The sequence below is a fragment of the Electrona antarctica genome (assembly GCF_951216825.1).
Source record: "Electrona antarctica genome assembly, chromosome: 11".
NCBI classification, from domain to species: domain Eukaryota; kingdom Metazoa; phylum Chordata; class Actinopteri; order Myctophiformes; family Myctophidae; genus Electrona; species Electrona antarctica.
Window position 1 is genome coordinate 5,877,925 of NC_136792.1, and position 27,787 is coordinate 5,905,711.

General features: G+C 40.4%; 1 protein-coding gene across 1 annotated transcript; it reads right to left on the bottom strand.

The window, feature by feature from the left end:
• Window positions 1-9,312: 9,312 nt before the first annotated feature.
• Window positions 9,313-27,464, bottom strand: LOC306933010 (uncharacterized protein; the record flags this gene model as incomplete). Its single annotated transcript, XM_079514980.1, has 24 exons — window positions 9,313-10,760; window positions 11,070-12,650; window positions 12,741-13,589; window positions 14,880-15,020; window positions 15,154-15,197; window positions 15,730-15,889; window positions 16,126-16,254; window positions 16,380-16,536; window positions 16,940-17,179; window positions 17,381-17,560; window positions 17,658-17,793; window positions 18,084-18,235; window positions 18,491-18,591; window positions 19,150-19,276; window positions 20,245-20,346; window positions 21,110-21,251; window positions 21,967-22,084; window positions 24,241-24,366; window positions 24,452-24,653; window positions 24,761-24,870; window positions 25,352-25,433; window positions 26,107-26,221; window positions 26,620-26,866; window positions 27,386-27,464. 24 exons carry the CDS (start codon window positions 27,462-27,464, stop codon window positions 9,313-9,315), a joined length of 6,768 nt encoding a protein of 2,255 aa, XP_079371106.1.
• Window positions 27,465-27,787: the final 323 nt, after the last annotated feature.

A 27,787-nucleotide genomic window follows, 5' to 3' on the forward strand; every position in this document is an offset into this window, starting at 1 on the left:
AGTAAAACTAAGTGTTTTCAAATGGTTTTCTATTGAACTCACCTCAATAACATAAGATGTGTTGTCTGGTAGAAGAACAATGCAGCTGGTCTTTTTGCACGTTCCACAACATTGTCCTGTCACATTTTCATACTTGAAGCCCTGTTTGAAAAACAGCACATGTTATATTTTAGGGATCAACAATCAATGAAATGATTAAGAAGATGAATATGATGCCTTTTAATATACTTAATATATCTGTTGTATCTCCTGACAGCATGTATTGCTGCTGACATCATCAACAATATTCAAATTAAATTATTTTGATCCTGTCATTTTATGGTTGTTAAGCTGTTAACAGTTGATACAGTTCCAAACAACACCATGCATTATTGTAAGAATAAATATGGTTTCACAAGCAGTCTGACATGACCAATTCTGCACATGATCACATACAGATGATAGCTAAGATACAGAGATTCAGTGCATAGTTATGTGTGAAAGAGGTGTGATTTATAGCCTTGATAAAAGCAAAAGCAATTAAAGATTGCTTTTTTGATTTAAAAAATAGTGATTTGAAAAATCCCAATCCAATTCTGAGCAGAAGGTTATTAATGTCATGCACTTTTACCTGGGAACAGTTAGTGTCACATGTTATAGGTTCACACTCGATAACATTCAGAGATGTGATGTTATCCGTTTTTTCACTACAATTGCATTTCTTGCAAATGTCTTGGGATGGGATGGATACACCTGACTGTGACAGAATGGAAAGCTCATTACCTTTGTCTGACAGATATTTAAATGTATCAAAATACAGTTATTCCAATGAGCATTGTCTATAGCTTGTTTGTATTGCAAATGTTTGATTAGGAATGTTCACAAATCGACATCACGGCTTACCTTGTATTCAGTGTCATTGTAGACACAAACCTTTTTGGGTTCTGGAGAAGAAGCATAATGTTGTATATTTAAAATGAATTCAAACACTCACATTCCTGACATAATCATCATCAAAGTCCATATCAATGAAAATAACAATAAAGAATAAGAATAAGAATACAGAATCAATAAAATAACTTACTACATGTAAATGAGTCACAACATTTGTCGGGTAAGTCTTCTACGGTCATTTCAAACCCTGTTGCACACTTTTGTGTGCGATTAGAACACTTTGTTTTATCACACTCTGTGGGTGAAAGAAGATCATGTATATATGATTACCATCAAAGTAGTGGGCTTTTATAGAATTCAAATTTGTTATTTTGGGCAAATAAAGATTTATATTTGGAAATACTGTGACTTTAGTATTGTATACTCTGTGGGTTACATTAACACCACGACTCTGGAAAGGATTGTCTAATTTAATTCTATTCTTTTATGTTGTCATACAAACAACTCACCACATTTTGATACTGGACAGCAGTCTTTGGTTTCGTTGACCAGCACCTCTCCATCTTTGTCACATCTAGGAGGAGATGGTTGGGTTGCACAAGCCACTGGCTCACACTCAACACTCATTGAGGTTTCATCACAAGTACACTGCTTACAATCACTCCTCCATGTGTCACCCACCTTGATCAGAAACAATGTTAGTACCAACAGAAGATCTAACAAAACCTAGGCTGTCATCATACACCATTACGGTCTGTCTGTCTGTCTGTCTGTCTGTCTGTCTGTCTGTCTGTCTTTTGATTGATTGATTGATTGAACATTTTATTAACAGTTTGCAGAATTACAGTACATTTCAAGCACAAACTCAATACAAAGGCTGTTAACTGTGAGTGGACGACCCAATTAAGCATTACACTTGTTTACAACAGGGTCCACCATGTTCAATTCATCAAAACATTTAGAGACGTACAAATAGACACTTCTATATAGACAAAGAACAGTACAGGAATTCATCATAATGGAGGTAAAAAGGGAAAGAAACATATACAGTGAGGGGAAAAAGGGGGGGGGGGGCGGTGGGGGGGGATTCAGATTTTACGGGGGCTAGTTTCGAATTGCAGCCATCCGTAGGTGCCCTTTGAGAGCGGTTTTGAAGGAGTCAAGGGATTCGCATGTCTTAATGACTGTTGGTAGGGCGTTCCACATTTTGGTGGCATAGGAGCGAAAAGAATTTAGTCCCTTGTTTGTGCCGAATCTGGGTTGAACATGATTCGTTGCACTCCCTCTGGTGTTGTGGGTGTGGACTTCGTTAACATTAAGGAAGTATCTACACAGGTACATGGGTATCTTGGTGGAGTATCGAATCTTGTGGACCAGACCCATTGCAAGATGCTGTACTCTGTCGCCGACCCTAAGCCATGCCAGTCTGTCAAAGTGGGCAGGGTTGAGGTGGGTTCGGGGGGTGAGGCCAAGTAGGAGCCTGACCAGTTTGTTTTGGGAGGTCTGGAGCCTAGTTTTAAGGGCCTTTGAGGTGCTGTGGTACCAGGAGGTGCATGCATAGTCAAAGAAGCCTTGTACAAGGGCTCCTGTTAAGGTCTTCAAGGTGTTTTTGTCGACCAGTGAGGAGGTCCTGTAAAGGAATCTTGTTCTTTGGTTGACTTTTTTGATTACGTTGGTGGCCATTTTATCACCGGAAAGATTAGCCTCCAGGATGGAACCTAGGTAGGTAATTTCATCTTTACGTGTGATAACATTGTCACCCACTCTAACCAAGAAGCCATTTGCCTTGCTGAGATTACTATTAGATCCAAAGAGAATGGATTCAGTTTTTCCCAGGTGTAAAGATAGTTTGTTATCTGTCTGTCTGTCTGTCTGTCTACTACTATTACTACTAAACTGTTAAACAATGGCAGCATTATTTAAACAGAGGTAAAAATCACATAACATCTACCTCTTTAGGATTGCCGTCCGGACCGGTACAACCTGATAGAATACAAAGGTTAGATTCATCTCATTGAGAAAACAACACTAATAATAATAATAATAATAAGGGTAATAATAAGGGTAATAATAATAATAACCAGTAAGGCACTTCTCGCCCTTAGGCGTACATTAAATAGTTAACTGCGCAATAATAATAATAATAATAATAATAATTTCTAGAACATATCCTATTTTGTAAATATTTTGACTTACAGCTGGAAACACAGGCATTCGACTTTGAACTGAACAAGACAGTTCCTTCAGGGCAGAAACATCCTTCCCGAGACGCAGAAATTTGTGTCTTGTTCGCCACATTCTTTTCATTGTATCTAAGAAGAAGAAGAAATACATGACAGAAAGATGATACAAACATCAGGAGATCACTTAATGTTGTGTACAGCAGAGAATAAAAACTACTACTGTAATATGACCAAGTCTGACATCTGCCACTAGAGGGTGCTATCCCCCTTGGGTCTCTGCATTATTGTTCCACCAGGCCGAAGGTATGGTGAGAGTAGGTTTTGCACTCCGTCCGTCCGTTACCAGCTGATCTCTGGCACCGTTGGCCCGATCCATGCCAAACTTTGCACACACTCCCATGCCAACGATGAACCTAATTTTCCTGAAAGGCCTGTTATAGCGCCACCAGGAGGCCGACTTTTGTATAACACATGTTTTGCTACTACTCCTCCAGATTTCGAAAAATCCCGCAAATCATTACGCAGTATCCCTACTAAAGTTCTCAAACTCTGCCCGAACCCGACCAGGCCCGGCCCGACCCGACGTTTTCGGGCCGGGCCGGGCCCAAACAATTATGCTAATTAGTCGGGCCGGGCCGAGCCTCGGGCTCTGTGATTTTCCGCGATTTTGTTATTTTTTCTTTCTTTTTTTAAAAGAGTGTTATTATAATAAAAATAATAATTCTGTTATTTGTGTAATCTGATTGTGTATACATGTACTTTATGTATTTATTATGGAAGAGGGCTGCGCTAGGCGATTCACTTGTGACAGGAGGAGGACTGGAGACGGGGGTCGCATCGCACTGGCATTTCAGACTCAGAGGCCTCTTACACACAATCACATATGTCAAACTAAAGTTCTCAACGGGCCCAAAAATTATGGCCCGGCCCGACCCTACCCTAACTGGGTCGACCCGAGGCTCGGCCCGACCCTAAAAATTACCGTAATGTTAAGCCGAAGCCCGAAAAAAGTCCGACAGGAAAAAAAAGAGAGAAAAAAAAAGCAGCGCGACGCGTTGTGAGCTTGTAGATCAGCGTTGCGGCGCAGCGGCGCCGTGTTTCAGTGTGAAAGTGAGAACGGAGATCAACGGATTTATCGAAATAAAGGATGTATGTAACTCACGTTAGAATAGGCTATTAATGTTCCATAACTTCCATTTCCAATCATTCTAATGGATTCCATACAGTGGTGGTGGTGACTGACTGGTGAGTAAACACTAATAGCAGCTGCAGCTCCCTCCCTTAAGTTTCCTCTGAAGTGAAGTTGCTTTACGTGTAGCGTGTAGTTATATATCATAGATCGTTTGGTGAGGTTGATTAATAATTAGGTTTTATTCATCGCAGCCAGCTGGGTTAACGAGACTCAGTGCAACATGACGAAAATCTGACGCTTCTTCAGCTGTGATAATCCGATTGATTTTATAAAATATTTAAGCATGGCAACTTGGCAAGTTAACTGGTGGTTAGTAGCAAACGAGAGGGAAACCAGCGGTAGCAAGGCAAGCAAGCAAGTCTCACACCGTTCACTGTTCTCTCTACTGTACTGCCTGCGCGCAGTGCAGGACTGCGGGGCAGGCTGCATGTTGCTCTGGCCTCGTACACACATGCCGGACGGACATGATCTGTTCTGTCTGTGTTTCATGGCCGCCTCAGGCTCAATGCTTTTCCAATGGAAGTCACGTGGTTTGACATATGTGATTGTGTGTAAGAGGCCTCTGAGTCTGAAATGCCAGTGCGATGCGACCCCCGTCTCCAGTCCTCCTCCTGTCACAAGTGAATCGCCTAGCGCAGCCCTCTTCCATAATAAATACATAAAGTACATGTATACACAATCAGATTACACAAATAACAGAATTATTATTTTTATTATAATAACACTCTTTTAAAAAAAGAAAGAAAAAATAACAAAATCGCGGAAAATCACAGAGCCCGAGGCTCGGCCCGGCCCGACTAATTAGCATAATTGTTTGGGCCCGGCCCGGCCCGAAAACGTCGGGTCGGGCCGGGCCTGGTCGGGTTCGGGCAGAGTTTGAGAACTTTATGTCAAACCACGTGACTTCCATTGGAAAAGCATTGAGCCTGAGGCGGCCATGAAACACAGACAGAACAGATCATGTCCGTCCGGCATGTGTGTACGAGGCCAGAGCAACATGCAGCCTGCCCCGCAGTCCTGCACTGCGCGCAGGCAGTACAGTAGAGAGAACAGTGAACGGTGTGAGACTTGCTTGCTTGCCTTGCTACCGCTGGTTTCCCTCTCGTTTGCTACTAACCACCAGTTAACTTGCCAAGTTGCCATGCTTAAATATTTTATAAAATCAATCGGATTATCACAGCTGAAGAAGCGTCAGATTTTCGTCATGTTGCACTGAGTCTCGTTAACCCAGCTGGCTGCGATGAATAAAACCTAATTATTAATCAACCTCACCAAACGATCTATGATATATAACTACACGCTACACGTAAAGCAACTTCACTTCAGAGGAAACTTAAGGGAGGGAGCTGCAGCTGCTATTAGTGTTTACTCACCAGTCAGTCACCACCACCACTGTATGGAATCCATTAGAATGATTGGAAATGGAAGTTATGGAACATTAATAGCCTATTCTAACGTGAGTTACATACATCCTTTATTTCGATAAATCCGTTGATCTCCGTTCTCACTTTCACACTGAAACACGGCGCCGCTGCGCCGCAACGCTGATCTACAAGCTCACAACGCGTCGCGCTGCTTTTTTTTTCTCTCTTTTTTTTCCTGTCGGACTTTTTTCGGGCTTCGGCTTAACATTACGGTAATTTTTAGGGTCGGGCCGAGCCTCGGGTCGACCCAGTTAGGGTAGGGTCGGGCCGGGCCATCATTTTTGGGCCCGTTGAGAACTTTAATCCCTACGTCATGTGCTCACATTCCATATGTTGATCTGACCTCATCAAACCCTGTAGACTCAAGAGACGCTCCATATATGGCCAGTACAGAATTCAATCCATATGTTGATCTGACCCCCCATGCCAAAGTGCCAGCGCTCGCCCAGCAGTCTGCTGTCACCCAGGCGGATATGTTGATCTGACCCCCCCCCATTCCAAAGCGCCAGCGTTCGCCCAGCAGTCGGCAGGTGGTTTGTTTATTTTCCCTGGGAATTCCAATACCAAAAATAACTCTGTAACCCAGGGGTGGTGGGAGTGACATCAGGACTATATAAGGGTTAAGATAACTGACAATGAAGGCGTGGCCCGTTCTGCAGGAGCTCATTAGCCTGGGCAGCATTCCTTTTGGGGTTTATGATCCGGTCGGGAGCGGATGATATCGCTACGTCATGTTGTAGTATTATTTTGTAGTCATCAGGCAGGAACAATCATCCTGAACTTCCTTTTCCCTCAAACCGATTTTTCTCAATAAAAGCTGCAGGCTACGAGAGCTTTTATTGTTATTCTTCCGGTTTGAGGGAAAGGAAGTTCCAGATGATTGAGGAACATGACGTAGCGAGATAATCCGCTCCAGACCGGTTCACACAGCAATTTTGTAACACAGACCAGGCTTTCCTCCGAGGTGGAAAGCCTGGTGACGCGAGGTTAGGAGCTCATATACCGGTAGCTATAGTGCTTCATAACACTGAACCCCGTTCAAATCCAAACCCAAGGTGCGTTACTGCATGTCATCCCTGTATATTTGCCTTTAAAATGCTAAAAACTAAAAAATCTTAAAAGAATGACTACAACAGGTACCTTCCATTACATGTTGCTTGGGAAGAGGTAGGACCACACGCCTTGTAGATCTGGCCCTTGGGGCATTTAGATTCTGAAACAAGAAGAAGCAGATTAAGAATCAAGCTGATACAGACAGTTAGTCTGATTATTATTATTAACAACTCTGAACATGTATTATGACTTTATGAGACACAAACAAACAAAACCTTCATACCACACATTCCAAATGTAAGAGGCCTCCAGTCAAGACAGACAGAGAATTCTGCACATTTTTCAGCGTACGCCTCCAAACTACTGCAGGTCTTCACGATCAATTCCTTCACACAATCATCCTGACAGGCGTCATGGAATGGGGTTGGTGAAACTACTTGTTGGCAGTCCTTAAAAACCCTGCATGTGCAAATAAAGTACACTTTTGTTAGTGTGTGACTTACATTACACAGATACGATTTAGCATGATGATTGATTCCTTCTTACGGGCCCAGGATGACTTTACAGACTTCAGTGCATTTAAGTGGTGGAGGGCGAGGGCGTTCAGTGGTGCCGAAACGTGTGGTGCCTGCAGTGGTCGATTGTGTTTGACCTGCAGTGGTCGATTGTTGCGTTTGGCCTGTGGTCGATTGTTGCGTTTGGCCTGTGGTCGATTGTTGTGTTGGGCCTGTGCGCCCTGGGGTCGATTGTTGCGTTGTGCCTGCAGGGGTCGATTGAGGCGATAGGGTGGTGCTGGGGGTTGGGGTTGTAGGAGGTGGCTTTTCACAATAAGTATTTGTCGCATTGGCAGTGATGTTATCTCTGACATGCCATTTATAAGCCATTTCAGTAGTCAGTAATGATCTGACCATCAGGTAATCTGCACTCATTGGTTTTGTCGTTGTCACATGTGCCTGTTCATGTGGAGAGAGGGAAACACAGAGAGAACAGATGTTTATGTGTTTACCAGTAATATAACATTTATCACATGACATGACCCCCTCACTGTTCCTCAACGCAAATGTAATTCAAGCGGTATCTCACCACACTGTCCCTCTGTGTTGTTGTGGAAACGGGAGTCTGGCAGTCTGATGCTATACCGAAGTCCTTTGAACTTCACAACGCCTTCAATATCTGGGATTTCCACCAGCATCTCAATTCCAGTACTTGTTATGATGAGGTCATCATTAGAGAAGGTTGGGATTACACGCTTGCCATTCACAATTACCTGGGGGGGAAAAGTTGATTAGATTGAAATGTAGTAGTTCATTGTCTATTTAGAGTAATTCCACAAGTATTTAGAGCAGTTCACCGTTTTTGATTGATTGATTGAAGAATTTATTAACAGTTTGCAGAATTACAGTACATTTCAAGCACAAACTCAATACAAAGGCTGTTAACTGTGAGTGGACGACCCAATTAAGCATTACACTTGTTTCCAATAGGGTCCACCATGTTCAAATCATCAAAACATTTAGAGACGTACAAATAGACACTTCTATAGACAGAACAGGAATTCATCAAAAAGGAGGTAAAAAGGGAAAAGAAATATATACAGTGAGGGGAAAAAGGGGGGGGGGGCGGGGGGGGAAAAAGGGGGGGGCGGGGGGGGGCGGGGATATTATTTACCTTGTTCTCAGTCGCCTCTCCACTCTTTTGTGTGAGAATAATTTCATGCAGTTTGTAGCGTATGATCAAGGAGCGGTCACATGTAACATTTTCATAACAATTCTCATTTTGAATAAGAACAGTCAGATTGTATTTTGTAACGATTTCTTTAAATAAAACATATGTGCAATTTTCTTGGAAGTTGTAAGATTGTCCATCAAATGTAATATGATGACGATCTCCCCAGCCATCACAGACACCTGGATGGATAATAACATAAAGCATTAAAGGTCAGATTGAAGCAGAACATATCGTTTCTTGGTAGATTTAGGATAAAATCTAGTATTGATATGAACTTACATTGACATTCATGGTGAAAACAACAGCCATCATCATCATCATAGACCTTGACTGGTGGAAGTCCATTTGAACATGTGGGTTTTGGTTTATCTATACATGTCTTAAATGCTGTAATTACTTTTCCAGATGAACATTCTTCTATTTTACAGCCTGATTCCCTGGTTTGTCCATTCTAATCAAGGAGAGTAAAGAAAAACATTCAAAACCACAAAATCAGTACTAAATGAATGGTGTTCATTCAACTCTAATATAGTTTTTGTTCCACATTTGCATGAACGTGCTTGAATACCTTTAATGGTGGCTCTAGGTAATAACAATCCACAGATGGAGTGGTTACTACAGGAGTGGTGATCTTTGTTGTGGTTGTGGTTGTAGACTGGCATGGTCTACTGTGTTTTGTAATGTTACCCGTACACGCATTGGGATCACATTCAGCAAAGTAACACCAGCCATCACCATCAGTTGCATTATAGATAATAGCTCCTATTATGGGAGAAGGAAAAAACATTAATTCTTACACTATGCTGATTTAAAACATATGTGAAAAAAGCCATGGGTGCCAATGGTTACAGGAACATTTTTACGTACCCTGAACAAATTCCTGGTTCTCGAATTTGCATTTACATGTTATCACTCTTTCTGTGGTCGGTTTAACTGTGGTACTTGGTTTTTCTGTGATTACGGGTTTTTCTGTGGTTGTCGTAGTTGTAGATTTTCCTGTGGTAGTTGTTTCTGTTGGAGGCTTTTCTGTGATTGTGGTAGTTGTTTCTGTTGGAGGTTTTTCTGTGATTGTGGTAGTTGTTTCTGTTGGAGGTTTTTCTGTGATTGTGGTAGTTGTTTCTGTTGGAGGTTTTTCTGTGATTGTGGTAGTTGTAGGTTTTCCTGTGGTAGTTGTTTCTGTTGGAGGTTTTTCTGTGATTGTGGTAGTTGTAGGTTTTCCTGTTGTAGTTGTTTCTGTTGGATGCTTTTCTGTGATTGTGGTAGTTGTTTCTGTTGGAGGTTTTTCTGTGATTGTGGTAGTTGTAGGTTTTCCTGTGGTAGTTGTTTCCGTTGGAGGCTTTTCTGTGATTGTGGTAGTTGTTTCTGTTGGAGGTTTTTCTGTGATTGTTGTAGTTGTTTCTGTTGGAGGTTTTTCTGTGATTGTGGTAGTTGTAGGTTTTCCTGTGGTAGTTGTTTCTGTTGGAGGCTTTTCTGTGATTGTGGTAGTTGTTTCTGTTGGAGGTTTTTCTGTGATTGTGGTAGTTGTAGGTTTTCCTGTGGTAGTTGTTTCTGTTGGAGGCTTTTCTGTGATTGTGGTAGATGTTTCTGTTGGAGGTTTTTCTGTGATTGTGGTAGTTGTTTCTGTTGGAGGTTTTTCTGTGATTGTGGTAGTTGTAGGTTTTCCTGTGGTAGTTGTTTCTGTTGGAGGCTTTTCTGTGATTGTGGTAGTTGTTTCTGTTGGAGGTTTTTCTGTGATTGTTGTAGTTGTTTCTGTTGGAGGTTTTTCTGTGATTGTGGTAGTTGTAGGTTTTCCTGTGGTAGTTGTTTCTGTTGGAGGCTTTTCTGTGATTGTGGTAGTTGTTTCTGTTGGAGGTTTTTCTGTGATTGTGGTAGTTGTAGGTTTTCCTGTGGTAGTTGTTTCTGTTGGAGGCTTTTCTGTGATTGTGGTAGTTGTTTCTGTGGGAGGTTTTTCTGTGATTGTTGTAGTTGTTTCTGTTGGAGGTTTTTCTGTGATTGTGGTAGTTGTAGGTTTCCCTGTGGTAGTTGTTTCTGTTGGAGGTTTTTCTGTGATTGTGGTAGTTGTAGGTTTCCCTGTGGTAGTTGTTTCTGTTGGAGGCTTTTCTGTGATTGTGGTAGTTGTAGGTTTTCCTGTGGTAGTTGTTTCTGTTGGAGGCTTTTCTGTGATTGTGGTAGTTGTTTCTGTTGGAGGTTTTTCTGTGATTGTGGTAGTTGTAGGTTTTCCTGTGGTAGTTGTTTCTGTTGGAGGCTTTTCTGTGATTGTGGTAGTTGTTTCTGTTGGAGGTTTTTCTGTGATTGTTGTAGTTGTTTCTGTTGGAGGTTTTTCTGTGATAGTGGTAGTTGTAGGTTTTCCTGTGGTAGTTGTTTCTTTTGGAGGCTTTTCTGTGATTGTGGTAGTTGTTTCTGTTGGAGGTTTTTCTGTGATTGTGGTAGTTGTAGGTTTTCCTGTGGTAGTTGTTTCTGTTGGAGGCTTTTCTGTGATTGTGGTAGTTGTTTCTGTTGGAGGTTTTTCTGTGATTGTGGTAGTTGTTTCTGTTGGAGGTTTTTCTGTGATTGTGGTAGTTGTAGGTTTTCCTGTGGTAGTTGTTTCTGTTGAAGGCTTTTCTGTGATTGTGGTAGTTGTAGGTTTTCCTGTGGTAGTTGTTTCTGTTGGAGGCTTTTCTGTGATTGTGGTAGTTGTTTCTGTTGGAGGTTTTTCTGTGATTGTGGTAGTTGTAGGTTTTCCTGTGGTAGTTGTTTCTGTTGGAGGCTTTTCTGTGATTGTGGTAGTTGTTTCTGTTGGAGGTTTTTCTGTGATTGTTGTAGTTGTTTCTGTTGGAGGTTTTTCTGTGATTGTGGTAGTTGTAGGTTTTCCTGTGGTAGTTGTTTCTGTTAGAGGCTTTTCTGTGATTGTGGTAGTTGTTTCTGTTGTAGGTTTTTCTGTGATTGTGGTAGTTGTAGGTTTTCCTGTGGTAGTTGTTTCTGTTGGAGGCTTTTCTGTGATTGTGGTAGTTGTTTCTGTTGGAGGCTTTTCTGTGATTGTGGTAGTTGTTTCTGTTGGAGGTTTTTCTGTGATTGTGGTAGTTGTTTCTGTTGGAGGTTTTTCTGTGATTGTGGTAGTTGTAGGTTTTCCTGTGGTAGTTGTTTCTGTTGGAGGCTTTTCTGTGATTGTGGTAGTTGTTTCTGTTGGAGGTTTTTCTGTGATTGTGGTAGTTGTAGGTTTTCCTGTGGTAGTTGTTTCTGTTGGAGGCTTTTCTGTGATTGTGGTAGTTGTTTCTGTTGGAGGCTTTTCTGTGATTGTGGTAGTTGTTTCTGTTGGAGGTTTTTCTGTGATTGTGGTAGTTGTTTCTGTTGGAGGTTTTTCTGTGATTGTGGTAGTTGTTTCTGTTGGAGGTTTTTCTGTGATTGTGGTAGTTGTAGGTTTTCCTGTGGTAGTTGTTTCTGTTGGAGGCTTTTCTGTGATTGTGGTAGTTGTTTCTGTTGGAGGCTTTTCTGTGATTGTGGTAGTTGTAGGTTTTCCTGTGGTAGTTGTTTCTGTTGGAGGCTTTTCTGTGATTGTGGTAGTTGTTTCTGTTGGAGGCTTTTCTGTGATTGTGGTAGTTGTAGGTTTTCCTGTGGTAGTTGTTTCTGTTGGAGGCTTTTCTGTGATTGTGGTAGTTGTTTCTGTTGGAGGTTTTTCTGTGATTGTGGTAGTTGTAGGTTTTCCTGTGGTAGTTGTTTCTGTTGGAGGCTTTTCTGTGATTGTGGTAGTTGTTTCTGTTGGAGGTTTTTCTGTGATTGTGGTAGTTGTAGGTTTTCCTGTGGTAGTTGTTTCTGTTGGAGGCTTTTCTGTGATTGTGGTAGTTGTTTCTGTTGGAGGTTTTTCTGTGATTGTGGTAGTTGTAGGTTTTCCTGTGGTAGTTGTTTCTGTTGGAGGCTTTTCTGTGATTGTGGTAGTTGTAGGTTTTCCTGTGGTAGTTGTTTCTGTTGGAGGCTTTTCTGTGATTGTGGTAGTTGTTTCTGTTGGAGGTTTTTCTGTGATTGTGGTAGTTGTAGGTTTTCCTGTGGTAGTTGTTTCTGTTGGAGGCTTTTCTGTGATTGTGGTAGTTGTTTCTGTTGGAGGTTTTTCTGTGATTGTTGTAGTTGTTTCTGTTGGAGGTTTTTCTGTGATTGTGGTAGTTGTAGGTTTTCCTGTGGTAGTTGTTTCTGTTGGAGGCTTTTCTGTGATTGTGGTAGTTGTTTCTGTTGGAGGTTTTTCTGTGATTGTGGTAGTTGTAGGTTTTCCTGTGGTAGTTGTTTCTGTTGGAGGCTTTTCTGTGATTGTGGTAGTTGTTTCTGTTGGAGGCTTTTCTGTGATTGTGATAGTTGTTTCTGTTGGAGGTTTTTCTGTGATTGTGGTAGTTGTTTCTGTTGGAGGTTTTTCTGTGATTGTGGTAGTTGTTTCTGTTGGAGGTTTTTCTGTGATTGTGGTAGTTGTAGGTTTTCCTGCGGTAGTTGTTTCTGTTGGAGGCTTTTCTGTGATTGTGGTAGTTGTTTCTGTTGGAGGTTTTTCTGTGATTGTGGTAGTTGTTTCTGTTGGAGGCTTTTCTGTGATTGTGGTAGTTGTTTCTGTTGGAGGTTTTTCTGTGATTGTGGTAGTTGTTTCTGTTGGAGGTTTTTCTGTGATTGTGGTAGTTGTAGGTTTTCCTGTGGTAGTTGTTTCTGTTGGAGGCTTTTCTGTGATTGTGGTAGTTGTTTCTGTTGGAGGCTTTTCTGTGATTGTGGTAGTTGTAGGTTTTCCTGTGGTAGTTGTTTCTGTTGGAGGCTTTTCTGTGATTGTGGTAGTTGTTTCTGTTGGAGGCTTTTCTGTGATTGTGGTAGTTGTAGGTTTTCCTGTGGTAGTTGTTTCTGTTGGAGGCTTTTCTGTGATTGTGGTAGTTGTTTCTGTTGGAGGTTTTTCTGTGATTGTGGTAGTTGTAGGTTTTCCTGTGGTAGTTGTTTCTGTTGGAGGCTTTTCTGTGATTGTGGTAGTTGTTTCTGTTGGAGGTTTTTCTGTGATTGTGGTAGTTGTAGGTTTTCCTGTGGTAGTTGTTTCTGTTGGAGGCTTTTCTGTGATTGTGGTAGTTGTTTCTGTTGGAGGTTTTTCTGTGATTGTGGTAGTTGTAGGTTTTCCTGTGGTAGTTGTTTCTGTTGGAGGCTTTTCTGTGATTGTGGTAGTTGTAGGTTTTCCTGTGGTAGTTGTTTCTGTTGGAGGCTTTTCTGTGATTGTGGTAGTTGTTTCTGTTGGAGGTTTTTCTGTGATTGTGGTAGTTGTAGGTTTTCCTGTGGTAGTTGTTTCTGTTGGAGGCTTTTCTGTGATTGTGGTAGTTGTTTCTGTTGGAGGTTTTTCTGTGATTGTTGTAGTTGTTTCTGTTGGAGGTTTTTCTGTGATTGTGGTAGTTGTAGGTTTTCCTGTGGTAGTTGTTTCTGTTGGAGGCTTTTCTGTGATTGTGGTAGTTGTTTCTGTTGGAGGTTTTTCTGTGATTGTGGTAGTTGTAGGTTTTCCTGTGGTAGTTGTTTCTGTTGGAGGCTTTTCTGTGATTGTGGTAGTTGTTTCTGTTGGAGGCTTTTCTGTGATTGTGGTAGTTGTTTCTGTTGGAGGTTTTTCTGTGATTGTGGTAGTTGTTTCTGTTGGAGGTTTTTCTGTGATTGTGGTAGTTGTTTCTGTTGGAGGTTTTTCTGTGATTGTGGTAGTTGTAGGTTTTCCTGTGGTAGTTGTTTCTGTTGGAGGCTTTTCTGTGATTGTGGTAGTTGTTTCTGTTGGAGGCTTTTCTGTGATTGTGGTAGTTGTAGGTTTTCCTGTGGTAGTTGTTTCTGTTGGAGGCTTTTCTGTGATTGTGGTTGTTGTTTCTGTTGGAGGCTTTTCTGTGATTGTGGTAGTTGTAGGTTTTCCTGTGGTAGTTGTTTCTGTTGGAGGCTTTTCTGTGATTGTGGTAGTTGTTTCTGTTGGAGGTTTTTCTGATATTGTGGTAGTTGTAGGTTTTCCTGTGGTAGTTGTTTCTGTTGGAGGCTTTTCTGTGATTGTGGTAGTTGTTTCTGTTGGAGGTTTTTCTGTGATTGTGGTAGTTGTAGGTTTTCCTGTGGTAGTTGTTTCTGTTGGAGGCTTTTCTGTGATTGTGGTAGTTGTTTCTGTTGGAGGTTTTTCTGTGATTGTGGTAGTTGTAGGTTTTCCTGTGGTAGTTGTTTCTGTTGGAGGCTTTTCTGTGATTGTGGTAGTTGTTTCTGTTGGAGGTTTTTCTGTGATTGTGGTAGTTGTTTCTGTTGGAGGTTTTTCTGTGATTGTGGTAGTTGTAGGTTTTCCTGTGGTAGTTGTTTCTGTTGGAGGCTTTTCTGTGATTGTGGGTTTTTCCGTGGTTGTGGTTGGCTTAGTAGTAGTAGCTTGAATAGTGGTGGTACTAAAGATAAAAGGTGTAGTAATTGGGGCACGTGTAGTTGTTGGTGTAGTTGTAGTACTTGTAACACATGGCTTCATGACCCTTGTAATGTTTCCATTCTTTCCGCAGGTTGCAGTGATACAAGTATCATATCCATCATGTGTGTCGTAGATTGTTGCTCCATATTCATATTTATTCCCCTTGTACAAACAATAGCAGGCTGGAATAGAAACAGACACACACACACACACACACACACACACACACACACACGTTATTGATACAGTCATGTTTATAGTAAATATGTTTAAAGTCATAATATTACATTATAAATATATCAGACTAATAGTTACCCTTGACATCATAGGTGCAGATCGCTTTTGTGGATTCACAAGAACTTCAAACATAGAGATTAAGAGAAGTTTAGTTCATGAATATTTAATACGACATTACAATTTGACATCACATTCATAAGATAACAAATTGTATTCATAATACTCTTCTCTTTTAAAGCACACATGTCAAGAGGAGTGTTATTGTTTTAGAACATTTACCGTAGCAGTGGACAGTTTCAATTTAATTTGTTCTTTTGTATTAATTTGGAGATTTGAATAATTAAACACATTTCGGGTTTTCATGTTCTCAGCTCATTTGCCTAATGTATGGAGCACAGAGTCGGCTGAGGAATGAAAATACATGTATCCCAATTTCATACAAAGTGATAATATGTGCAGATTCTATGCATAAAAATGCATAGAATCTGCACATATTATATGAATTTGAATCCCTCACTTTGAATTTGAATCCCTCACTTTGGTTGATTTATTCCCATTTGGGGAGTTTTGGCACACACAATAGACATTCCACCGTTCTCTCACTGTATGTGTAGTTAATTGAATCTTTCTACAGAATTACATCTACATAAATACCATTTGTGGCAGTTCTGGACTGAAGGGATGTCTGAAGGAATATCCTCTCCTTCCTCATAATGCTTCCCATCAACATAACAGCCACACTGCTTCATCTGCACACATTCCATAGTAGATTCTTCCAGATAAGGTCGTTCCGGAGGGCATCGTGGGTAGCACCCTATATTAACATTATTCCGTGGAGACCATAGAACAATACAGAATGGATATGAGTTAACAAACTTGAGCCGTGAAACAGGACTTCTACTTATTGTCCTCATTTGTATTGCCATTTGCTTTAAACTACGACTTTTCTGCCTGCTATGCTTGAATTCTCCTTTTTATCGAGGCAGTACGATAACATTTAGTTTTATGTTATCGTACTTCCTCTGTTTTCCATAAATGTATACATCATACCTTCCAGAGCTGGTATCGGATTGGTGCATAATCCTGAAGGATTTGTGCATGTCTTCATACATGGTTTACCACAGGGTTCGTAGTGCCATTCACATTCTCCAGATGGGTTGTAATAATCACAGAACAGAGCTGTGTAGGACAGAGACAAGACAACAGTAAACACCCTCTCTGTTAGGGTCAGTGTATCACAATACAACAGAATGACAATGACAGATGCTTTATGTGTTTCATTTGTTAGAAGGACAAAGACTCACGGCAGACTTTGGGAGTTCTCCACCTCACGCACACTCCAGCTATGTTACAGGCAGCAGCGTAAGCTGCCACCGCTGTGCAGAAACACTCACAGTCACCCCCAGAGTTACAGGCACAGGAGTCCTTCACACACGCTTCATAATAGTTTTTGGGATCCACCTTTTTCCAGAGAAGACATTTCATTATTGCAATTACGATTTGCTAGTGAATACAGCAAGAAATAAACATATGTTATTAACTAGTATGAACTAGTAGTGACTTTGCACGATTAAAGTTAGACCTCAGCTTGGGGTTTTAAATGCAGATCTCATCCTTTTGATGATGTATGACCACAACACTGCCCTTGATAACCTAAATTAACTTAAATATTTTGTTGCATAATTATATTAGGGGCATTATAATAATTCTGCAACATTTTGTTCAAGTTGACAAATATGGTGTTTTGGTAGAATCATTTGAATTATAAATAAAGTTCACTAATTACTACACAAAAAATACATATACGTATGTACGTGCATGCATGCATGTGTGCGTGCGTGCGTGCATGTGTGTGACATGCTACCTTCAAGTGACAGGCTTTGAATACATCAGTGTTGATAATGCTGCAGTGCTTCACAGCCCAGGCCTGTCTGTAGGAGTAGACAGCACAAGGACCTTTCTCACTTTCCTTGTCAGGACAACTAGGAGAAACTTTCCAGCTGTTTCCAAACTCAAGAGCTTTCGCCACCACTTCCTGGTTCCTGGTTGTGAAGTCATTCCTTGCATTTCCATCATAGTTCCCACACAGACCACAGATTTTTCCCTGGAGGAAAAAATATATGTTGTTTATAAAACATTCAGGAATCATCAAACAACCACCTTTGCTTCAGGCTGTCAGCTTAGCATTTTACCCCAATTCTGAAGACCTCAGGTGTTTGGATATACTATAGTTGAATAATAAGTTACAGCAGCATCACATGATTGATACTATAGATACTAAGCGTTTGTTATATTGTTAACTAACCTTGTATGTAGAGCTGAGTTTGATCATCAGACCTGTCTTCTTGTCCCAGATTAGAGTCAGTCCCTGTTTTGCCTCAAGGACCAAATAAATGCCCATGGTGTGGACCTTATAGGAGACCTCCTGGCTTTTACTTTGTTTGACAACTTTGACTCTTTCCTCACTCAGTTCAATTTCAGTGTCCTGAAATAACAAAGAGCAAAGCATGTTGACTTAACTTGTAATGCACCATGGTATGTGTACAGCAAATATGTGTTTGTAACAAATTTGTGCTTTGTACCCCTAAGAAGAGCTTGATCAAGATGGAGCAGGTCTGGTAAGCAGGCCCACATGGGACACTCTCAGTCAGAACCCTGAAGGTGCCGTCGGTGTTGCCGCCGCAGTAATCCTGTAAGATGCTGGCATTAGCATTCTGACTGAATTCACATCAAAACACTGAAATAACAGAGAGAGACCAAATAGAAACCTCTCTATTGTACCTGAGCAAAGACATATCCACAGCCACCATGAAAAGAGAACCTCTTGGCATCAAAAGTGACATAATGACCCTCTCCATAGATACTGCAGGTCCCTTCACATTGCTTTGTGGTGCATTTCCATGTTTTCCCAGAGCACGTGCTATAATGACCATAACAGAAAGGTTTAAATATCGAACAGGTTCTGAATAACACACAAAGACATACTTCAGAGCATGAAAGTCCTTTACCAGGTGTTACAGTCCACCTTGACCGTCTGTCCAGGCTCATAGGTGACCCCACCATACGAACAGGGACACTGGTTGTCTTTGATACATCCCCCTTTACCATCGGACAGCAAGCCGCCAGGACACACACAGCCTGACACGCAATCAGAGCTCACCTACAAAACACATCAAGTTCAGTTCATTGTAAACACCACCTTTATCTACAACAAGCTGAAGTCAGCATTGCATTGATAACATGTTACTATATTAGAAGAAGGGTATAACTATATGATTCAAGTGTTGTGTTGATGACGATTCAATCCTGTATGTTTAATTTCTGACTAGATTAGAGGTTCTGGGGTTCTGTTTCAATTATTCTCTGGACACACATTTTATTTCCATCACATGATAAAGCGCCAAAAGTAATTTACACATTCAGTGTCGGCAGACTGACAGCTCTTCTGGCATTCTGAGCCTTTTGCGTCCACCGAAGCTTTGGAACAGTTGAAGAAGACCATCGGAGCTTTGCAGGCTGAAGAGAAAATGGTGTTAAAAAACATACTTCTTATGTTAGAAATGATGCAACGAGAAGAGTGCTGAGTACCCACATGTAATGCTTGGCTTTCCATAACAGTTGAGCTTCCCACGCTTGCAGACACTAGAAAGTGAAAGAGACACATTGGACAGTAGATCAAAGAGAAGTAGAAAAACATCAAAGAAGAAGCATTGGAGCAGTGATATCCTCACCAGGTTTTTCCTTGAATCCTGACGGTGGTCCCAGGTTGAATCTGGTGATACCCATCATAGCAGGGACATTTTATCAATGGCACACACTCTCCCTTTTCATTAAGATAAGTTCCTTCAGCACATCCACAGCCGTCCACAGGAGTAAAGGCTATCTGACACGTAGTGTCGGGTTGGCTTAGAGAGCGACAACCATGATTACAGCTGGTCATTTTGTAGCTGTACACCATGCTAGCAGGGCAGGAGGTTGTGTATTTTTCTGTGAAAACATGAAAGGCTGTCAGTGGATTAAATCTAACAAACACTGCTGTTCATTTGAAATGAGATGTTTGTATGCAGAGCTTACTGCACACTGTGTTTCTCCACCCAGTGATGAAGATGCCTGCTGCAGCGCAGGTCTGAACGTAGGCAGATACAGCCGCACACATGCAGTCTTCACTCTTCTCACAGCTGCAGGTAGCCTCCTTACAGCTCTATGAAGAGGGTTATTCACAGGGTCAATCTACACACACATATTTAATCTACATTTGGCTGAATTGTTTTTAAAATATCAAATCTTTACATCTTCATAGAACTCTGGATCAATTTCAGAATGACACTTAGAAAAAATCCCTTTGGCGTCACCAATCATGGAACACCAATTCTCAGCATACTTCTCTGTAAAACAAAAAAAAAGGAAAAAAAGATGAAAACGTTTTATCCACTGAAATAGTTGAATAGACAGACTAAAGCAATGTGCAGATTACAGACCTTTCTGTACATTCAGACTGCATGCACTGGTAAAGACTTTGCTGGCAGGACAGGAAGCTTTACTCATCCATGTATTAGCAAACTCTGCAGCCCGAGCCTCAATCAGCCCACTACTGGTTTTTAAGTCATCAGTTTTAACATCGTTAAAGTCTCCACAAAGACCTGGAGAAACAACAGTCATATCATTGCATCACCATTTGAATATATTGTTTTTCAATAATACAAAACATTATGGTATGGATGCATACCACGGAGCTTCCCCTTAAGAGACGCAGCAGCTGTGATGTAGACTTGCATTCTGGGTGTTAGCTGTATCTGAACCTGGAGTCCATAGCTAGTATGAATGAGCACGTGGAATGTGGATGGCTTGAAGACTTTTACATTGTCTGTGAAATACAGAATGACTTATAGTACATTGAAGCCATTCAACATCGATGTCTGTAATAAACCAATTCATTACATGGAAGAAGGAAAAATAAATAACGACATCCTTTCAATGGATGGAAACTCACCCAGGAGGAGGGGTACTTGAGAAATCAGTTTGTTATAATATAATGTTCCACTATCTTCAACTTTAATTTTCTGTAATACAAAATAATAACCATTATGTACTTAGGCTACTGTATATAAAAACATATATAAAACATATGTTGTTGTTGTTGTTTTATTGTAGAGAGACATAATAACCTACCTGTCCAGGCAGGACCACAGTTACAGCCTCCAGACATGTCTCAGAGTCAGATTTACCACATCTGGACAGATCACCATGAACTGTGATGTTCTTACTTTTCACCTGGAAAACAAGGTGAAGATGAGAAACACAGCCTTTATTTCCTGCGATGGATAGAGGAATGATAATGCATGCTCCGATCACACGATGGTGTCTGGCCAGGAACGGCCAAGAATAGCAGACCAACAAGATGACAACGGGTCCTGACAGGGTCATAAGCCCCCTAAGCTTAAATATGGAGTGCCTTGATTTGTTTAAGTATTAAGTATGCCTGGTTTTCTTTGTGGGTGGTGATGGGTGGTGAATGGTGATCCACCTGAACTGAAGCCACACCCACAGCTGTTGTTGTATGATAAAGGGGGGGGGGGTGGTTAGGGGAGGGGAGGGATGATATTGTGTTGTCACTACAGTATATCACTGTTTTTTTTCATTGGCACGTTTGACTGTCAAGGTTTCAGCCTCCAGGGATGACATCATTGCACATACCAACCACACCGAGGGGTCTAATGAAGTACTGTCACTGTCACATGAAAAACTGACGATTTAAAAAATAAATCACGGCACTCCATCTTTAACACCAGGAATGACCCCCACCGCACACCTTATGTTTACTGTACACGTTCATTGCTATTATAGTGTTGATTATGTCTTGTTTACTGTTGTATATTATTGCAAGGCGCTCTGGATTAAGAGCGTCTGCTAAATGCCTAAATTGTAAATTGTAAATTGTAAATTGCATGTATTTAAATGTAATTAATTGAATATTGAATACACAGGAGTTATTGATTTAAAAAGGGATTATACTGCATTTCATTGTTTCACTAACTTGGGTCAGAATGTAGGAGCAGTCTCCGCTGAACTCGTATTGGTTCTCATCGTAGGTGGTGAAGAAACTGCCAGCCATGACGTTGCAGGTTCCAGGACAGTTATCGGTGTCAACACAACTCCACCTTCCACCTGTACAGGTACTGAAACACACACACATGTGTACATTTACATACGCTCAGTATACACACTTCACATAATTAGGCTACAGTTCATGGATATTATTGTCCTGTATATGCACATGTACAGTATATTTCATGCCCTTAGCACATCTGTCATCATTCATCATATTTGCATATGCCACTATGCATAGATGAAAATGTAAATTTAAACTGTAGACATGAATTATTTACAGACACGTATATTACATCAACTGTATGTAACACTACATGTACATGTAAGTAAATTCCCTTTAATAATACATAAATATGTCTATACATTGTATCGGTAATCTCTATAATTTGTCATGTCTCTCATTCATATACGTATACATGAATGTATTCAATGGCAGACACTAGGTGTGGAAGTGCTGAGACATTGCCCCACATTGAATAGCAAAAAACATTATAATTATTATGTCATTATAATCAGTACATATTATTATGTACAAAAGCTTTGCAGAGGGACCTGAGGTTGCCTTTACACCACTGGATTATATTATGTCTGGATCTGTATTTTCTGTTCTTATATTGGAGCACTGGAGTACTAATACAACTGACATTAAATATCACGTTAAATATGTTCTGTCTGTGAGTCTTTCTCTCTGTGACAAAAAGTGTCCCAACGATCGATATGTTTTGTTTGGCTGTAAGTGAAGATAGTGTTTGGGATTCCCTTTTTTTCTCTACAGTCTATTACCATTTTGAACATGTCTTGGTGTAGGACTCTCCAGCCTTGTAGATTTTGCCATCGTGAACACAGGAACACTGTTTAACAGGGACACAGCCACTCTTCTTGATGTCGTCAAACACAGTTCCTTGAGATTATGGTAATAAAAATCTATATTATTACATAGTCAGAGATTCTTACACTTACGGTGCATGGGAGAAAAAACATCTAAGGCGTATTCTGACATCAGAACCTTCTGTGTCATGTGACCAACACATGGAAGCATGTTAACCTAGTTATTGTGTCATGTGACCAACACATGGAAGCATGTTAACCTAGTTATTGTGTCATGTGACCAACACATGGAAGCATGTTAACCTAGTTATTGTGTCATGTGACCAACACATGGAAGCATGTTAACCTAGTTATTGTGTCATGTGACCAACACATGGAAGCATGTTAACCTAGTTATTGTGTCATGTGACCAACACATGGAAGCATGTTAACCTAGTTATTGACCAACACATGGAAGCATGTTAACCTAGTTATTGTGTCATGTGACCAACACATGGAAGCATGTTAACCTAGTTATTGTGTTATGTGACCAACACATGGAAGCATGTTAACCTAGTTATTGTGTCATGTGACCAACACATGGAAGCATGTTAACCTAGTTATTGACCAACACATGGAAGCATGTTAACCTAGTTATTGTGTTATGTGACCAACACATGGAAGCATGTTAACCTAGTTATTGTGTCATGTGACCAACACATGGAAGCATGTTAACCTAGTTATTGTGTTATGTGACCAACACATGGAAGCATGTTAACCTAGTTATTGTGTTATGTGACCAACACATGGAAGCATGTTAACCTAGTTATTGACCAACACATGGAAGCATGTTAACCTAGTTATTGACCAACACATGGAAGCATGTTAACCTAGTTATTGACCAACACATGGAAGCATGTTAACCTAGTTATTGACCAACACATGGAAGCATGTTAACCTAGTTATTGACCAACACATGGAAGCATGTTAACCTAGTTATTGACCAACACATGGAAGCATGTTAACCTAGTTATTGACCAACACATGGAAGCATGTTAACCTAGTTATTGTGTCATGTGACCAACACATGGAAGCATGTTAACCTAGTTACTGTGTTATGTGACCAACACATGGAAGCATGTTAACCTAGTTATTGTGTCATGTGACCAACACATGGAAGCATGTTAACCTAGTTATTGTGTCATGTGACCAACACATGGAAGCATATTAACCTAGTTATTGTGTCATGTGACCAACACATGGAAGCATGTTAACCTAGTTATTGTGTCATGTGACCAACACATGGAAGCATGTTAACCTAGTTATTGTGTCATGTGACCAACACATGGAAGCATGTTAACCTAGTTATTGACCAACACATGGAAGCATGTTAACCTAGTTATTGTGTCATGTGACCAACACATGGAAGCATGTTAACCTAGTTATTGTGTTATGTGACCAACACATGGAAGCATGTTAACCTAGTTATTGTGTCATGTGACCAACACATGGAAGCATGTTAACCTAGTTATTGACCAACACATGGAAGCATGTTAACCTAGTTATTGTGTTATGTGACCAACACATGGAAGCATGTTAACCTAGTTATTGTGTCATGTGACCAACACATGGAAGCATGTTAACCTAGTTATTGTGTTATGTGACCAACACATGGAAGCATGTTAACCTAGTTATTGTGTTATGTGACCAACACATGGAAGCATGTTAACCTAGTTATTGACCAACACATGGAAGCATGTTAACCTAGTTATTGACCAACACATGGAAGCATGTTAACCTAGTTATTGACCAACACATGGAAGCATGTTAACCTAGTTATTGACCAACACATGGAAGCATGTTAACCTAGTTATTGACCAACACATGGAAGCATGTTAACCTAGTTATTGACCAACACATGGAAGCATGTTAACCTAGTTATTGACCAACACATGGAAGCATGTTAACCTAGTTATTGTGTCATGTGACCAACACATGGAAGCATGTTAACCTAGTTACTGTGTTATGTGACCAACACATGGAAGCATGTTAACCTAGTTATTGTGTCATGTGACCAACACATGGAAGCTTGTTAACCTAGTTATTGACCAACACATGGAAGCATGTTAACCTAGTTATTGTGTCATGTGACCAACACATGGAAGCATGTTAACCTAGTTATTGTCGCAACCTGATTCTTATCAGTAATCAGATATGGATGTTATATTAATGTGGTCATTCTTGTTGTACCTTCTGGACAGAAGCATCCGTTGATGCAGTGGTCATCACACTGCTTACTCCTCTCTGTGTTACTGCAGGTGTCTGTGCAGGGACTTCCACATTCTTTGTACTCCATGTTGTATGGGCAGTTCTTTGCTATTCAACAAAATCAAAATGAAGTGTTATGACAGAACTTAAAACAGTGCTTTGATATATTTTTAAAATATTTAATATTTCTTACTACAGAGTTGATGCTTCTGTGGCTTTCCACCGGCGTGGGCACACTGGCGAGAATACTCAGCCAGGGTTGAACACAGACATGAGCTGCTGTTGTCACAGTGACAGAGATCACTGGAACAAGCTTGGCGAAAAGAATCATAATCCAGCAGCTCTCTGCAGCCTTTTAAGGCAGGTGATGTCAAGAGCTGTTCACACGTTACATTCTGTGGGTCAGAATAAAGAAACAGAATTAGCATGGAGCATATTCACGTGGATGATATATTGAAACATGTTGAATATGTTGATAATGTTTCACTGTTCTTGTCATTACTTGTTGTGTACAAGTCTTGTTGTTTGGTTGGACATCATCACAGTCATCACTGTCTGAGGGATCATTGGCTAACCAGCGTTCTGCGTAATCATCCACTTCACTCGCCTCCCCTGTAGAAAGACAATAAGACAAGTAAGCTTTAATGACAAGTAGCTTTTAGTAATGCTCTAGTTTTAATATTTGTTGCAAATATTTTTACCCTGTATTGTAGCACTTTGTAGCAGATTTGTTTTAAAAGACTAAAAATGTTGTATCTAAAGTCCAAGTTGAAGAGAATGTTGTGCGTAAATGAATGAAGCCTCCATGAGCCAATGGATAATTAAAAAGAAAAAGGAAATCAACCAAAAGTCAGCTAAATTTTGTCATGATAACTTATATGATAATGTTTTACATGAGTTTGAAATCTGCATTATAACTAACATAATACAGACATGTATTACAATTTCCACAGTCCCTCTTCATGGAGCATAATATATTGCATGTTGTATTTTGCATATATTGCTTATTGCATTTCTTGGTCCTAATATTGCTGCTTGCAACTACAGTATAATTATTATAAGTATTATTACAGTATTTCATTATTATTTTTACCATTTTCCACAAACTCTTCAATTCCGTTGAAATCTCCACACAGTCCACAGGTTTGGTTTCTGAACTGTTCATCCAATTCCACCTTAAAACAATTTTCAAAATAAAACATATTCATTATGTTCTGCTCAAGCTCTTTTAACATTAATATTTATTAATAGCATTATATATTAAAAAATCACACCCGTGTGAACTGAGTGGTGTAAGGTCTTATATAGCCTGATCAGCTGTGGTCTGACGTAAAGTCTGACGTAATGAAATCACACCCGGGTGAACTGGGTGACCGTAGCAACCATGCTCATTTTTTCTGCACAGACAGACAGACTAACAAAGCCAGTTGTAGGAGTGGTTTACACCACTCAAAAATATACAACCTGATTAGTCAACTAGACATTTAGAACATGTTTAAATCAGCATGACACCTATATCTCAAATGTTCAAATGAAAAATGCCTCATCATTATAATGATTATATTACTTTTAGTCATTGTAATGTTCTACTCAGATGTGTCAGCTTTGAGGTTTGAGGTCAGATATGTAGAGTCGCTGGCCAATATTGATGACATCAGCGATCTCCATATATGGGCATTCCCATATGTGAGCTTAATATTGATCGATGTCACATGATGCCACGAGGGGGTGACCAACCAAATGACGGGAATTGAAAAGATTTTCAATATTGTGCAGAGCAAAATATAGCATTTTTGTATACATTTGTAATAGTTAATAAGGAAGAAGGAGTATGTTTTCCAGACCTACCCACAGAGAGTCTTCAAAGTTGGTCATGAGAACGAGGCCGAACGTAGCTTTGACCTTGATGTAGGACGAAACTTTCTCCACTGAAACGCCAGACTGACTGAACTGATCTTTCACCCTGAAGAGACACATACAGTTGGTTACAGTGTGCTGCTGTCCAACAAAACCCCAACAGCCAATGGCTGAATCTAGTTTGTGTAAAATCATAGCTAGCTAAAACAAGCAGTTACCAGACCAAATAGTAGCTTATCACATTGCGGCTGACTATCCCTCCAGGCCATGGGATCTAGATTTTTTTGACCATGGGATCCAGTGTTTTTTTAAATTATTATTATTATCTCTCCGTTTTGAACTAAATGCCTCAAATAACGAACGCAGCGTCAGCGTGTGTTTTCCTTGACATTTTGCACAAACATTTCCATTTAATTTACCAGCCCTACTGGCTAGTCAGTTCCATTAAGACATCCATGCTAGTAATGATCATAGCTTGTTCTCATAATACTGGCCAGTACTTACACTTTGTCGTTGACTGTGATGGAGTTGTTAGTCATTTCAATGATCGCTCCTTCCAGGTTCATTGTGACTTTGTATCCTTCGTCTGTCCTCTGCAGTTGGACGTTAAACTGACTATATGCTGCTTTGCATTGAGACGTCAGGATGTAGTTACAACTTGAAGACATCTGGAAGACATCTCCATCATATGTCTTGTAGTGACGGTTCCCCCATGTACTGCAGAACTTCTCATTATGAGATGGTCTAACCTCTGCAGGGAAGACAAAACAATTAGCCTGGGCTTTGTCTAATAAGAGTAACATACATTGTAAGCTGCTTAAGGAACTATATAGTATTGATTTACAATAAAACAAGCATGTGTTAGTTCATGCATGCATGTCAATTCCTGTATGCACTGTTGTCAAATGCTCCAATGTTACCTGTTAGAGGGCCTTTGTTGATCGACTGAATTAAGACTGGGAGAAAAGGAATAAAACATATTTACTGTTGAATCACATCTTCTTTACAACTTCTTTGCCATCAACACATCAGTGGATTGGTACACTTTATTTGTGTACTTTGTAAAGAATCCTAAATGCATTTAATAAATGGGATATTTAAAAAAATATTCCTTTAACTTCCAATGGTCACTGTATCAGATCCAACATGAAACACAAATCTAATTTGTCCATTTTGCACTTGCCTCATGATCTGTAATACATCCTCAAGTAACTATTCAGTGAACTGTTTGAACTTCTGCATTTGACAAACTTGAACTTTAGTTACATACCAGCATTTATGGCAGGGAGCCCCAAGAACACGGCCATCCACGGCTGCAGCCATCGCTGTGCCATCCTGTTCTGAACCATTTTCCGATAGCTTGGTTTGCTTCTTCTTGTTAGACTTTGTGCATGTCTTTATATCCACCAAATTGTAACATCCCGCCCAATGACCTTCTCTCGACACGCCCAGAGCCCTACAGCTGCTATTTGCTCTCCTCATTATCCTTAATTTTTATTTGCCGTTACGTAAAACCAGTCATCATGAACCATTTGAACCCATCCATTGTATTCAGAATCACAATTCTGCTACAAGGACGGCCATAGCTGAATGGGTATAAGTCCTGCACCTGCATGGGAAACAGAAGGTCCCAGGTTTGAGCCCCGGCAATGACACTTAGGTCACATTCCCA